The sequence below is a fragment of the Ciona robusta genome, chromosome 3 (genome assembly GCF_009617815.1).
Source record: "Ciona robusta chromosome 3, ASM961781v2".
NCBI classification, from domain to species: Eukaryota; Metazoa; Chordata; class Ascidiacea; order Phlebobranchia; family Cionidae; genus Ciona; species Ciona robusta.
Window position 1 is genome coordinate 2,420,484 of NC_143237.1, and position 15,621 is coordinate 2,436,104.

The window sequence follows — 15,621 nt, forward strand, 5'->3', positions numbered from 1 at the left end:
AAACAAAAAAATCAGAAATATTATTTTAAATGATAAATGGATTAATACAAAATGAAAGGTTTTAATATTTTTGATCAATAAAAATCATTTGATATATAAGGAAATTTCGTTAAAATCTTTCCCAAAGCAAAAATAACATAACACTGTTTTTCAACAACCAAGTATACTTCTTTTAATAGCTTCAAAATATTTATACACAGACTACAATAAAGCTTTGTATGTTATAAACTGCTTCAGAGTTCTACACAAAACATTAACCAACAAAACCATATACCAGACAAAATAGAAATCACACAACTAGTAAAATAGAAATCATATACCTCCAATTTCTTCCCACTTATCAATTGTCCTTCTAGTAATTTACACGAGAAGTTCGGAGCGACACGAGCATCTGTGACATCATCACAAATCCATCGGAACGAATAAGTTGATGAGGTTGGATTCATTATCCAGAATTTACTAGGGAGAAAATCAAAATCGCATATTTGTTTTAAATAATCTTGCTTGGATATATATATATATAATAACAACAGGGTTAGGAAATATGGGATATTGTGTAATAATGGTATCTTACCCAAAAGTAGAAACTTAAAACCTATTAAAATTATGTTAAAACTAGTCTGGTTCCATAGTTCAGTGGTTAGGCTCTAGCATTGAAGTCAAAGGATTTCAGATTTGATGCTGGACAATGATACTGATAGGTCTATGTGTCCTTGGACAAGACACCTAATAGACATTGCTTTAACCCAGTGGTTGTAGCACCCTGGGTATCGGGCCAACTTTTGGCCTAAATCTCAGGTCTCATACCTTGCCCGCTGCAGGTACTCATCCATTAAATAAAAGTGTTAAAATGACTACACACTTCATACCATGTATTTTTCACATTTACTCCAATAGAGTTGAACTCAATAACCCTTGTGTTTGGATCCAGTGTTGTGCCCGGCTGTGCACCAGCGGGCCCCGACAGCTCGGGGTTCCGGCGCGAGCTTGACAGGTAGTCGGACTCCGGGAGGTCGAAGTGACAATATGGCATCAAACTTCTTCCTCGGAGTTTGATTGAAGGCTCTTGGATGCTGGCAGGGAGGTTGGGGATCCTGTAGAGGTTGAGGGGATCAGTTAATACTAGTGTGGTTGGTATGTTGTTTAAATACCAAAGTTGGGTCAGATTTGGCACATTACCCAAATTGAGTTGTAGATATATTTATTAATAGCAAGCCATTTTTCAATGATACTCAATTTTTTAATTGAACTATTCTTTTTATTCAAAGTTTAAATAAATGTGTAATGTAAACAGGGAAAAAAATATCTTTTGTTTATATATTTACATTATAAACCTGCTGCTGTGTTATACATATATAATCGAAATCATATTAATTTCACTCACGTGCACAACAATCTTGCTTGATACTCAGTGACCTCGTGCGGTGAGAATCTGGCTAAAAATACTTGTTTCGAACCAGCTGCAATTTTACCACAAGATGGAGATATAGAGAATGGCATTGCGTCGTCATCGGTAACAAGAGAGCGAAGCGAAGAATCCCCACCAGCGCTCCTAGTGGATAAAATAAATCAGTTTAGACTCTATGTTGGTAAGATCATACAGCATGGAACACTATAAGACCTGAGAATTAACCAGAGTTGGCACATTACCCCAACACCCAGGGTGCTACAGTTCATTAGCGAGCACTGGGCTAAAGAAAGCTGTTAAGGGTATTGCCCAAGGACACATAAGCCTATCAGTGTGGAGCATTGAACCTGGTATGCTTTGGTTACAATAACTTATTTATTTTTTCCCCGTTTTAAACTTTTTTATAAATAGCAAACCTTGATGATTGGTTTGCAGTTGAAGGCCTTCCATCCAAATCAGTTGAGCAAGATGTGGTGCCAGGTATAGACAGTGCTTCCATAACTAACTGCCAATCGTATTGCAATGCTACTTGACCAGTGTTGCACATTGTAAATCTGAAACAAAAAACAATCCAATTTTAAAACTGCACAAGTTCTATTAATATGATGAGAAAGGTTGTTACAAAAACCACTCCAGTTAGATTTATAATAAAACAGCAATTTTGTGCATAAATGTGCTTTTCTAGAGACATTAATTTTAAAAAGGAAAAATTAAAAAAATCTAAACATCACTTGTGTAATAACTCCTTGAGTTGCTCCTACACGCGCAATAAATGATTCATGATAATAGTGTTACAATGTGCGATACTTAATCATTAAACATTAAAATTTTGCATTCAAAGGCCATAATAAGATTAATGACTACTCACTCAAACAGTCTTGCTTGGAACATTAGCGTGTCTTTAAACGTAATAGAGGTTGTATCGCAATCTAACTTGGCATGGTCACTTTTTGCCCATGCAAACAATTCAAGACACCTCGAGCTCTCTTCCGCCACCAGGTGGTCAGGCTCTTTTTCAGTTTCAATTATCTGTAAAAGAAACTTTGTAATAAATACCTGTTTAGTGATGATGTAGTTTTTCAAAGAACTTTTAAAATATGTCTTGTATGAAAATCACACATTTGGCATTTGAGTATCTCATTATTCAATAACACATGATAAAGTTGTTCTGTTCTAATTCCAATATAAAAATAAGAACCAATTTAGGTGAAATAGACCAACCAATCATACATTTTTAAGAGAAGTTAAATACTATTCGTAAGGTTTAACAGTCAAGCCCGTTTTCTAATTTTTTTACTTCCGTTTATCCATATCCATAAGCATGTTATATTGCATGTCGGTTTACCATAACTTATCTGTTTTTTTTTCTTTAATTTTCTTTCCGTTACCGCAAAGACTAAAAAAGCCATTCAATCATCCACCATTTTAAATTGTTAAACCTAAATATATACTAATTTAATTGATCACACCCACCTTTTTCTTAGCAGGTCTGCTCCCAGCTTTCTTTGGATCAAGAGAAGCCACATCAACCCACTTGACTGTTCTCATTCTATCATCCCAATCTGTTACCTGGAAAATGTCCAAATGTTAAATTTTGTTAACAAAATATATGTTAAGTTAAACCCATACAAAATGTTATTTCTTAAGTCAAACTAAAAACTACATACCAGTTTATACTGTAAAATAAATACCTCTTTGAGAAAAAAAAATATTATAAAAAACATAAATGTTACAATACCAAGGGTTTATCTGCCATGTGGCAACACACCATACTGATATTATGATGGATAAAACATTGTTATAAAATAAAACTTATATTTTTTACCAGAAAGTAGCAACAACAGAAGTCTTACTCTCTTTAATAAAAGTATAAACATGTATTAAATAACAGAAAACTGTATGAAGCGTTTACAAAACATTTTTTAAGCACATAAATATATTTATTTAACATTATCATATAAATTATTGAAGTAAAAATTTAAATTTTTCCTCACCGTTTCGATTGGTCCAGGGAAATTAATTTTGACCAATGAACATTTGATGATTGTTTTCTTTAACTCCACTGGTTGATCAGCTTTAAAAGTGACGGTGATATCTTTTGAACAACCTGCATGATAAAATGTGTGTTTTATACTTTGAAAAGAATCACATAAAGTAATCGCCATCGCATTTTATTATCACGAGTCAGACATTTTTGTCTTAGATCGCAATTTGATGGAGACTTATTACTCAAATATTTATGATTAAAAATTGCATTTATATCTTGGAATAGAGTAGTGAAGATCAAATAAATTAAACAACAAAGAGAAGAGAATTAACAGAAAAACGCCCGTTGTTAAAAGCACGCTGGAGTAAAAACTACTAAAATGATATAAATAGAAGCGTGGCTGCTAAACTCACAGGTTTAATCTTATAGACAGAAAAATCAATTAAAACACTCAAAGAAGAAACAACTAAAACAAACCTGGATGAATATGACCAACAGTTGGAACAAATTTCACATTATCATGTTCAGACCACTGGAACCTAACTGCATCAGTTTGTGAGTGGTTTGTCAGCATGAACGAACGATCTTTCGCAACCCCCACGTTGCAATCACCAAACATTAGGGACTCTCCCCTGCCCCCTGAACCCCCAGAACTTGGTTCAGCTGTCATTTGTTTCGGTAAACCATCAGTGTCAATGATTCCATCGTCACCGGCGAGGGACGCCATGTCACCATCGCTATGGAGATTGTCGAATGTGACATCATCCTGTGTGATTATTAGGAATAAATGCCTGAATGTAACTTATTTTATCCTCGCGTGGCGTGGAAACGACAGTTGTTATCGAATAAGTGTTTTGTTTTATACAACTCGTGCCTGGTTAAGAGTTACCATGTATGTATCTTTGTATTTTTTTTTTTTTTTTTGTTATTAAATGAAAACTCATAAGAAATATAGTAAAAAGGCAATACACCATTACATTATTTAATATCAAGATATTAATACAACTTTGGTAAGAGAAAATGTATCTTTAGCTGCTTAAATCAGCTCTTATATTTAAGTATTCATCCAGCCCCTTAACTTCCAGAATAACATATTAACAGCCCCCTATTGACAAAGCAATCTGTTTTGATAAATTTTAATCAGTTAAACACAAAGCCCCCCCCCCCCCCCCCCCGACAGGATATGCCACGAGACTTCACCAATAAATAAAAACGCCAACCAACCTTAAACCCTTCACCATATAGTTGTATCCTGTGCTCCTCAAACAAATTATCGACAATTGAAATCTTTATTTGTCCATTGTACACCCGATACATCATTGGTGTGAAGGTAACATTGAAGCGAGCTTCCTCACCAGGAGTTAACACAACACTTGCAGTGTACGGCCATTTCCCTGTAGAAGGTATGGAACCTTATTAACATATATGTGGAAGGTTATGGAAGCTCATTAAAATATAAATAAAGCTTATGACAGCTTATTCACACTCATTAATAACATTCTCTGACTCAGTTTTGCCAAATGACAGACGGACTGTCAGAAATGCACCACATTGTTTTATACCAGATGAGCTAGCTATAAAATGATTATTAACATATGAAGATTAGGAAAGTTTTACTTCACAAATGCTTAAAATTGAATATGTGAATATAACACATTTCTTTTGTGTGATGGGGCAACACATTAGTAGCAGCATCAGGCCTCGTACCCGCAACCTCTGGGCTGGAGGCAGGTAGGCCTAGTGCACATATTTGAAATGTCTTTTAGCAAGACATTTCACGGACATTGCTCCAACCAAGGTCACTAATATGTATCAGCACCCTGTGCTGAGGTACTGAGCCAACTCTTGTCTAGATCTCCCATGCTATGCCACACTTTAGGACCGCACCCATATTTTACAGAATAAAAAAGGCTCATTATATCGAACACTATTCTTTGCTTCAGCATGAAACTAAATGCTAAACCATTCACACACTTACTTGTATCCCTTGTATTATGCATTGGAAACACAGCCCTTGTTTCACCAACAGAGGTAAGTTTGTAAGCAAAGTCAGGAACGTAAGCTGAGAATTCTTTCCCATCATTTGCATCATCATCATCAGGGATAACCTGCTGTTCAAGAGTAATGTTGACCTGGGAATGTAAAAATACATTTAATGAATGTCACTTGTTCATAGTGGTTATATAAGACAAGTGTATTGATACACCTCAAGGTATTTAACTTTGGACAGCCCATAATTGAAGAAGCTTAACTAGCGTGTGAACAGAACAGATTGGTTTACTGAATACAATAGAAATCAGGAAGATGTCAATTAATTTTGGATTTAAACAAATTTACAGAAATTGTGTGGTTACAATGTCTGGTAAACTTACGGCATAACGAACTAATGTAAAATTAGAATACTTGAAATAAGCTGCAAAATAAACCAACACTTTCACACAAAACCGTTGTCTTTTACACAAAACCAAATCTGATAGCCTTATCGTCCTTTTCCAGGATATTTAGTGGACATCGGTCCAACCCAGTCGTCAATAAATCGGTTGTAGCATCCTGGGTGTTGGGGTAATAAGCCAACTGGCCTAAATCTTAGCTCCAACAGAGTGCTACCCTGTAGGACCACCTCGACCATGTAGAATCAAATAAATCACCTTGCTTGGAAAAGTTCCTTCATTTTTTAACACCAGAGGCAGACTTTCAGTTCTTTGCAACAGCAAACGTTGAAACACAAGAAGTGGTTCACCACTCTTGTTACGAACTTTAGGGCTCATCACGGTCACTCTTGGAAGGTTTCCCTCCCCAGTTATCTCGAAGGATAAATTTCGACCCTTGGCAACACTGCTTGGTAACCCATCCACGTTTGCCTGGCAACATACATAGTATTATTAGTATGATCATTAGGGAAAATTACGGAAAAGTTTATATTCAACAAAAGTCTGGAGTTGTGGCCAAGTGGCTAGATGCTTTCATTCCGGAGGATGGCATATTTATTGCTTGATACAAAACTGATGGTATGTATCCTTTGGCAATACACCTAACGTACATTACTCCAACTCAGTGGTGGTTGTCAGAATAATGTGAACATTTTTTCCAATTCCAAACACTTGATATTAACTCTTGAACACAAGCACCAAACAAAACATATAAAGAAATCACTTTTTTTTAAATTTCAATGAAAAGTATTCATTTTGTTTTAAATTTTTTGGACTTACTTCAAAGTTACAAGAGTATGAGTTCATGGCAGGCGGGCAGAATGATACCGTGGCGTACATGAAGTTGTGAGGTTGGATTTGTATCTTAGATGGTTCAACCTCAAATATATCATGAATACGAGCAGCTACCTTGTTCGATAACGCTTTCACTGTTATTGATACATCTACTGCAACCTAGAAATTATAAGTGAAGTTTAGTTGTTATAACTTGGTGCCAAGAAAATTAAATTTACTTTAATTTCTAAAACATTTATTTAAATTAAATTCATATATAGTGGAAAATCACTTACAAATTAATCACAGTCAAACATTTTGGCATATTTTTAATTGTGATCTTACAAGAGCTGACAATGTGTCTTTGAACAAAAAACTTAATAACAAAATCTGATCATGTTGCATGATAGTAGAAACATTGGCCTCTTTATGGTCACAAATAAAAATTACCACAAGATACCTTTCAAACTTATAATGAGCCTGGCAGCAAATATATACAACTAATATTAGGTTTGATATATATAGTAAATGAGAAATCAGACTTGAATGAATCATCCTACCTTGTTAGTATTAGATATCTTGAACCTCGCATATGACTTTCTCCCAACCACCACGTTACAAAACACAAACTTTCCGTCTTCCTCTCCATATACTCCAGATCCTTCCAAGAACTGGAACATATTTAAACAATGTGTAAAATGTAACTTTTAGTACTTTATAAACTTGTTTTTTATGTATCTTTTCAGTCATACAGCAAAGAGATGGAATAAACTGAAAAACAGTGACCTTAAAAAGCTTTAAGGATAGAAATATTAGAAAGAGTAAATGTGTGACGGTTAAATCCCTAATACATATATCTTACAGTAAAAGACAACGAATTTACAAAACAAATTACTATGTAATTTGATATGAAATTAAAGTTGACTTTTAAATTGGCGCAGTATTTACCTACTGCCTAAATAGTGATTTAGCATATCGAAATTTACAAGTAATGTGTAACAAATACTTCCATATAAAATTAAGCACTCCAATAAATCTTTTTAAAACTTTATTTTCTCACCTCCTGACTGTCAGAGAAAGCATGAAGATTCTTACAAATTCTGTGTTCTTCAAATATTGATGTAATATCACCAGTGTTGATGCTTGGAACACAACCTTCAGCAAGAAGTCGATATGGAATACCTGATGCGTTGTCTACGGGATCTCTATCACTGATGTCGATCGACAGAAACTATAAGGATAGAAATATGTTCGGGGTAAGATACACAATATAATTTTCATTTACTTTTTAGAAACGATAAACATAGAGATATGTTTAGAGTAAAATACATAACATATTCTTTTGATATAATAAAAAAAGAGAATGTTTAAACAACATAGGGAAAAAGATGGGAAATAACAGCAAAATATCTGTCACTATAACATCATAAGAATGAAATAGATAAATAAAACAGTATTGCTTTAGAGAACTACAAGAATAAACTCATAGTGGGTTGCAAAAGCCTAATATCAGATCACCAGATGTGCATATTAAAAAAACAAAAAAAAATTCGTTAATGCCCGATATGATAAAACATATGCACAGATGATAGAATTAAAATTAAAGCCGCATAATATGTAAAGGATGTACATTAAAAGTTTATTCTATATGAAATGGAAAGTATTCATAACACGCTGTTTGTATTTACCTCTTCAGATTTGCCTGTGTTTTCAGCCACATTATCCACAGTAATATTTTGCACACCACCAGGCAGTATGGTCCCAAATCCTGGGTACACAGTAAATGTACCGACCAATAAACGAGTTTGGTTTGATCCCATGTCTTGTCTGATTGAAGCTGCTCGTCCCCCTCGAGCTACAATAGAAATACAACTTTAGTTATAGCAAGGTTATATCAGAACGCTTTGGTTTTAAACAGTTGTTTTATTATTTTTCGGCACCGTGGTATAGTGGTTAGTGTGCCTGCCTGTAACCCAGAGATAGTGGGTTCAAGGCTCGACTATGCTACCATTGTCGGTGTATGTATCCTTGGGCAAGACACTTAACGGCAATTGCTCCAACCCAGTGGTCACTAATGGGTTGTCCAAATTATCAGCCACACATAAAAAAATGAAAAAATTCTCAAAAAATAATCACCCACAAAGTAACATACATATGGTAACTCGTAAGCTGGCACAAGGTGTTAAACCTGTGTGCTAACGACTGTCGTTTTCCGTACAACAACAAAGACATTAATACAACAACAAAGACAAGGGACGCTGTAGGTAAAATCTACTTGAGTAAAAGTATCGGATAGAAACAAAAAAAGAAAGAATATTAAAACTCTATGGGTATTAGTTTTTCAGTATGGCGTGGGCAATTGTTTTTTATATATTTTTTTGGTGACCACTGGGTTGAAGCAAATGGCTTTACATGTCTTAACCATTGACACAATAAACTAAGTTGAGCATCAAACCCTGTGTTTCTCAGTTACAATGCAAGCCTCTAACCACTCAAGCATGTGCTGAAAAAAATGAGAACATAGAAATTATATAAACATACCAACAGATCTACTTGAGCTTGATCCATCTCTCGACTTCGCTCGTCTTCCACCGAGAACCATCGGTCGTGGTCGCACGTTAGGGGCTTCCCGGATCATTTTCACAATTGTGTACTGTTTGTAATAGGAGTGAGTGAATGAATTTATTTATCCTAGTGTGGCAGGTCAACGATAGTCATTATTAGATGGGTGTTCTGAATGATACAGTCATGCCAGCTTATATGTGACATTGTAGGCCATATTTTTTGATTTCGTTAACTTTTATTGTCTAATGACAATCTAGATAAGCCATAATTGATTGGGTTGGAACAAGAGTTGTTAAGTGTCCTGCCTAAGAACGGCCATAATGATAGCACCGTCAAGTCAAATTAGTTTAATATAAAAAACATAGATTACCTTGAAATCAAATTCTCCTTTATTTTCAATGGTAAATGTTCTTGTCTTCTTTGTATTGATGACCATTGGACCAAAGTTAATGTCAGTGCTTGGGAAGATCACATACTTTGTGAACAAGCTTCGAACCTTTGAAAAAAAAAATATTGTGATAAGGTCTGTTGTTTTAAAATAATAGTGTAATAACAACAGAAACATAATAGGTTATTTTGACTGTAAAAAGGCCGATAAAAAATATGCTAAAAAGCTGAAACTGGCACACTAAATACTTACAGCCAATTTGATGGGAATCGAAGCAATTATTTCCTTTCCATCCCCAATGTTTGGTTCAATGACTTGACATTTCAACAATGGAACGTCACGAATTGTAACTTCAGTTCGAGATCGAAATATTACTTGAACCTATTAAATGGGAATGTTTAAAAATAATCTGTATTTCACTGTTTGCAACAAAGACTTTAAAATTTATTTTCTTAAGGTTTTAAATGACAAACTAATAAAAAAGTATAGTACATGTACATTTTCTTCTTTGAGAAATGTAGCTACTATTTTGTTAACTGTCCTGTCATAATAAACCCATAAAAAACTTATTTCTTCTTAAACTTCAAAATTTAGGAAATTATGCACTCAACTAATCAAAGGCACCACACAAAACAAAAACGATACAATATAAAAAGGTAATGTGTAAATGGCATTTAACACACATTCGATCTTAACCTAGAGATAAAATAAAACAACCATGTTTTGTAAATAAATAGGCAATTACACTACACAAGAATTCATTTCAGAGGTTTACATTTTAACACGTTTCATTAAAAACATAGTCTGACCTGCGTTGGACGATCATTTGGAATCAGCGTTCCTTTTTGAGGAAGAACACTGAACAACTCATCCACTGGAGGGCAGTTGGGGGCATGTTTCTCAAACAAGAAGCTTCAGGAAATAGAAATCATGTTAAAACCACATTCATATTAACTACAATTGATTACATATTCATATGGTGAGACGAAGCCTGCTTCATCTAACTGGTACAATAAAAAGCTTTCGCATTGCTTTGTAATGAATAAATGTCAGATATTTATTTTAAATAGAAGAACAACTTTATAACTTAAATCCTATTTTAAGGAACTCCTGCTTACGAGTTATTGGTGAACTTAAAATAGTTTTTTTGTGGTAGCAGTACCATTTACCCAGTACCCTCTTGTTAAGAGCGCTCTAACCGCTGGAAATGTACTACACATCTTAATATTTCAATTTAAGAAAAACAGCAATGCAAACAGAAATGAAGCTATGATGTAAAAAAATCATCCTATCCAACTTACTTAAATCCAATCTCATATTTTCCTTTATTCTTGAGTGAGCATGTTTGTTTTGATTCATCCATGACACGTATTGTACCAAAATCTAATCCACCATCTGCACCTTTGGGGAAACTCATGTCAAGAGCAACATCATAAGCTTCAGCTGTAACTTGAACGTTTTCTGTTTGTACCAAACCCATGATGTTTTCAACATCTGATATCTGTAACAAATATGCTTGATTATAAGTTGAATTTTGCGTATCCTTAGCTTGCTTTTATGGTTCAATATTTTTTCTATAAAAGTAAATGGAAAAAAGTTAAAAAATATTTTTAAAAAAAATTAAAAAAAGTCTAAAAAAAAAAATTGAAAATGTTTAACCAGAAGGCACATTAGTATAATTTAAGTTTATTTTTTTATATATTAAATAAAAGATAAAAAAACATTTAAAACAGCGACGCATCATCCATTGACCTCTAATCTGATTGTCTTCTTCAAATTCATGGCTTTTGTTGCTCGGAAATGAAGTTGAAGCGCAAATTCACATCTTGGTTCAATCACCCCAACATCCTGGTTCAGTGAGAAATCATCTCCCATGTTTTCCATGCCGGCCACCTTCCATGCTACAGCTAACATGGTGCTGTTACGGAGGTATAATGTACGGGTGTCTTTCCTGTGCAGGAGAACCTAACAAGGACAAAAATAATTAGTTTTTATAATTGGTGTAGAGTATAGTCCTCACTTGTCTGAGTGTAAAATTCTTGTTTTGAAAACTTAAACGGTAAATCACTAATGCAACAATACTTTTAAAATGTAGAGACTTTATATAACGGAGTAATCCACTGGCCCATATCCCTTATACATATAAGGGAAGCCATTTTTGAGCACAACCAACCTTATCAAAATGCAGATGTTTTCGGTCAAGTTCAAGCTCAGGTCGAACTCCATGGCAAGCAACATTAAAACAAATGGGTTCTGGGTTTTCACGCACACAACATACAATGCAATCCATGAATCGACCGGCTGTCTTTGGATATGCCCATACTGATAATGCCTACACAGTAATGTGGTAATTAAAATCAAATAGGAATATTTAAGAAATTAGCGACCATGCTTTTGGTGTAAATATGTTTTTACCAGTGTTTTAACAACTGTTGTTTGGTCGCTACATCCTGTCTTTTCTGTTTTAAAAGTTTTTTTTTTTTTAATCTCCGCTGTTGTAAATGAAAAGACAAATGAAGTTATTATTATTATATTAAATTATTAAGACTACATAAGTCAAAAAAAATAATTCAGTGGTTTATAACTGAAAATGAAATATGTTTTTTTTACAAACAATACTTAAAAAATCTAAAAATAATATTAATAATATTAAAAACAAAAAAACAATATTTTTAAAAAATTCCCAGATAATAAACCAAGATTGATAAACTTAAAAAAAGCATAATTTTGATCAAATAAAGGAAAACTTTGCAACTTACTTTAGATTCATTTGGTTCTAGACTTATATTTGGAGGATCTAGCAGAAATGTTGTTGCATTGCTGTCATGTTGGAAACAGAAGCTAATATTAGCTGGGAGGGGTGAGGTGTTCATTATTGTAAGTTGCTCCATATTTTCAGGGTAGCGACCTTCCTTGTATCTGGTTTAATAATTGAAGGAATTAGGTGGGTTGAAGGTGTTTTACATTTAACATTCATTGTATGTATTTAACTTGCTTTATTCTTGCCTGACCGGAAAACACGGATGTTCTGTTTTAGTGTATTTAAATTGATAATGGTTTTAAATTTTTATAATCTTTATCTTAACATTTTTCTTCTTATGCAAAACCATGTAAGTATTTTGATTACAAAGAATAATTTCCAAACAAATTGACAATATAATTTTACATAAATTTGTAATCATAAAAATTGTTTAGTTTTATTAGTTAAAGTAGTTAAATAAACCTTTCTCTCGTCTTTCCACATAGCAAAGGACCAAATTCAAAGACTTCCTCCTGCAGGATATATTTCTTTGCTACCGTTTTCTCGGGACGTGGTTTCGTCTTCTTGCGATGCGGGAACACGATCCTTGGCTCCCTGCAGATGGTGGGGAAGGAACAAACTCCTCTGCAGAAGACCTGATACCTCCGACGAGTCCCAACAATCTCAAAGTTGAGCGTTTGGTCGAACTGACCAAGCTCTTCAGAACTGAAGCGAACACGAAGAATAGTTTCCCCATAAGCAGGTACCACCCATCTGTGTGGATGTATTTTAGTTATTTTAAAAAACAAAACAACAAAAACAAATAAGCTACATTAAATGATTAAAATTTTTTGATTAAATGGACAAATTGATTGCCAGTGTCAAAATTATTAATTATGTAGACTTTAAAAAAGGATATTTACTACTAATTAAAAACTGTTATTCTTAAGAAAACAATTAGGAGATGATGCTAAGGCTCATGAATTATAAAATGAGCGTGGACAGAGTATATGTTAAAGTTAACAGTGCTTCTTAACCCATTGGTTTTTCTAATAAGTGGTTTGCCATTTGACTTGGTCATAAAATTATTAACTTTTAATAAACTTTTTTTCCTTTTACTTTTTGTAGTTAAAGCTAAAGTTTATTAAATGCTTAAATAAAACAAAGGGTAAAACACAGATTCAGAGATTCAAAGCTTTACCATTGATTTTTTTTTAAATTTGAGCAGTTGTAAAAAAAGGTAAAACGTACCGACATAAAACAAGCTACAATCATAAATAACAAACCAACCTAAAATGGCTTAATTTCACAACTTTAAAATCCGAAGACTCTCCCATCACGCTGCTTTGGTCAGCTTCAGATCCCGGGGTTATGGGTATAGGGGGGGATATTTTACCCCCATCAGTCGACCCACGTCTGCTGCGACGGGGTGAAGATTTACGACCTGTTCCAGTTCGGGCGTTTTTACCCTTTCTACTCGGGGGTGCGGGGTCTTCTTTGCGAGATTCAGACCTTTAAAGATTTTTTAATGTTTTAAAAAAAATTTTGTTACACCATATCAGAACAGAAATTGTTTTTCGATATTTTCTAGTCACAATTTAAAAATGACAAACCATATGTCTGTTGGCATAATAGGCCAACTCCGAGTCACAGGTTTCATAGCATGCCACACATAGAAGAACCTTACCCACATAACAATAAAAGAGAGGTGTGGTGTATGTACATAGACTATTTGCTCAATTATTGTATTTCTGCAACATTCTGCATGCACTAACAGCAGTTTGGCTCTGTTTTTGTACCCAGTGGCTCGGCAAGAATAAGAAAAAAAAAGTTAAAACATTATCTAATAAGCCACTTCTTTTTCACCTAGACCCCCAATCTAAATATTTCACCACCTTGTAACTTCTGACGGTGTTGGCTCCTCCGGTGGTGGTTCTGGTTCCTTGGAAGCTTGGTCATCAACCCCAATGTTCGGGTCATCTGGACTCGAAGCAACGAACTCGTAGTGTTGCGCTTTATCACCACTAGGTGGTTTCCTCTTTACAGGGAATGGGATGACGGAGAACATGGCTGGTGGGGGAATTGGGGGACCTTTTGGTCCAAGACCCAAGCCATCTAACACCTGAATGAGTGGATGAATGAATGAATGTAACTTGCTTTTTTTAATCAACCAATAAATATTTCTTATGTTTTTTTAAACTAATAAATATTTCTTAAGCAAATTTATTCTACTTAATACAAACATTAAACGAATGGATAAATGAAAGCGACATGAAGCTTTGAATACATAAAGTGGGGTCAATGAGTTGGTACAAATCTAACTCATTTATTTATGAATTATGGTACAGTCACAGAGTGATCTGTTCCATACACAACATGCCCGTTTCGGGTTACCAGATATGTAACTTATGTTTCCTGAAACAAACTTACCAAACAATGCAGTAAAAACTAAAGAAGTAAAAAAAGCTGGTAACATAATGCTTACATCATTAACGGTGGGTAGTTTCCCTAGTTCGAGAATTTGTTTACAGCATGGATTCTCAGGGTCGTTTGCATCGAGTTGAATATGTGGGACTCCTATTCCATCAAACACATCAGCTGTATTAAACTGACCAGATCCTTGGCCATCAACTTCAATTCCCTGGAAGTGACATCTCAATAAAAATTATGAATAAATGAACGAATCAATAAATGGGTTTAACTTATTTATCCTTGGTGGGGGCAACGATGGTTGTTATAACATGAGTGTTTTGTTTTATACAACATAAGCCCGTTAACAAGTTACTACATATGTAACTTTGTGGGAGATTATTACCTCATGTTCATTGTCAGGTTATAACATCATATATTAGTTAAAGCAAAACATATAAACACCCTAGTAATGTAGCAACATAGATATATACAAATATATAATGAAATACCAACAATGTGAATGATATTTTTTAACAGAACAAACAAATATGATGGTTAGCCATATTTACTTCTTCCATTCTTTGTTTTTCTCTGTCAGCTTTTTCTTTTTCAATTCTTTCCCGGTCAGCTTTCTCTTTTTCAGCTCTCTCCTTTTCCTGCCTTTCTCTTTCCAATCTCTCCTTCTCTCTCTCCTTTTTGCTTCCTTTCTTTCCAGATGGAGGAGCCTTATCACGAGAAGTTGCAGTATTCGCACCACCTCCTATAACACACAAATATTTTAACCATATACACAACATACAAATTTTAATTTATTCTAAAAGTTGTCAACACAGTATCCTATACAGTTTATACTATTCTATATGTGGGACTAGATTTGGTTCATTATCCTCATTTTAGGGAGTTGAACCTAAAGATATT

At 34.3% G+C, this 15,621-nt stretch overlaps 1 protein-coding gene across 1 annotated transcript in view; it reads right to left on the reverse strand.

Moving 5' to 3' along the window:
- The window catches only part of LOC149737639 (axonemal central pair apparatus protein HYDIN-like), a 50,922-nt gene that overhangs the window by 8,658 nt on the left and 26,643 nt on the right, over nucleotides 1-15,621 (reverse strand). Inside the window, exons 48-75 of the mRNA XM_089873532.1 lie at nucleotides 15,273-15,463; nucleotides 14,777-14,932; nucleotides 14,187-14,413; nucleotides 13,582-13,803; nucleotides 12,775-13,065; nucleotides 12,311-12,470; nucleotides 11,725-11,883; nucleotides 11,304-11,516; nucleotides 10,853-11,052; nucleotides 10,361-10,463; nucleotides 9,804-9,932; nucleotides 9,534-9,659; nucleotides 9,140-9,251; nucleotides 8,287-8,453; nucleotides 7,659-7,829; nucleotides 7,159-7,269; nucleotides 6,605-6,778; nucleotides 6,044-6,256; nucleotides 5,374-5,527; nucleotides 4,620-4,789; nucleotides 3,873-4,161; nucleotides 3,403-3,515; nucleotides 2,882-2,977; nucleotides 2,277-2,437; nucleotides 1,825-1,962; nucleotides 1,385-1,552; nucleotides 870-1,094; nucleotides 321-459 (exon numbers count right to left, since the gene is read on the reverse strand). Coding sequence (XP_089729658.1) covers nucleotides 321-459; nucleotides 870-1,094; nucleotides 1,385-1,552; nucleotides 1,825-1,962; nucleotides 2,277-2,437; nucleotides 2,882-2,977; nucleotides 3,403-3,515; nucleotides 3,873-4,161; nucleotides 4,620-4,789; nucleotides 5,374-5,527; nucleotides 6,044-6,256; nucleotides 6,605-6,778; nucleotides 7,159-7,269; nucleotides 7,659-7,829; nucleotides 8,287-8,453; nucleotides 9,140-9,251; nucleotides 9,534-9,659; nucleotides 9,804-9,932; nucleotides 10,361-10,463; nucleotides 10,853-11,052; nucleotides 11,304-11,516; nucleotides 11,725-11,883; nucleotides 12,311-12,470; nucleotides 12,775-13,065; nucleotides 13,582-13,803; nucleotides 14,187-14,413; nucleotides 14,777-14,932; nucleotides 15,273-15,463 — 4,778 coding nt within the window. The remainder of the gene's footprint in view (nucleotides 1-320; nucleotides 460-869; nucleotides 1,095-1,384; nucleotides 1,553-1,824; nucleotides 1,963-2,276; nucleotides 2,438-2,881; nucleotides 2,978-3,402; nucleotides 3,516-3,872; nucleotides 4,162-4,619; nucleotides 4,790-5,373; nucleotides 5,528-6,043; nucleotides 6,257-6,604; nucleotides 6,779-7,158; nucleotides 7,270-7,658; nucleotides 7,830-8,286; nucleotides 8,454-9,139; nucleotides 9,252-9,533; nucleotides 9,660-9,803; nucleotides 9,933-10,360; nucleotides 10,464-10,852; nucleotides 11,053-11,303; nucleotides 11,517-11,724; nucleotides 11,884-12,310; nucleotides 12,471-12,774; nucleotides 13,066-13,581; nucleotides 13,804-14,186; nucleotides 14,414-14,776; nucleotides 14,933-15,272; nucleotides 15,464-15,621) is intronic.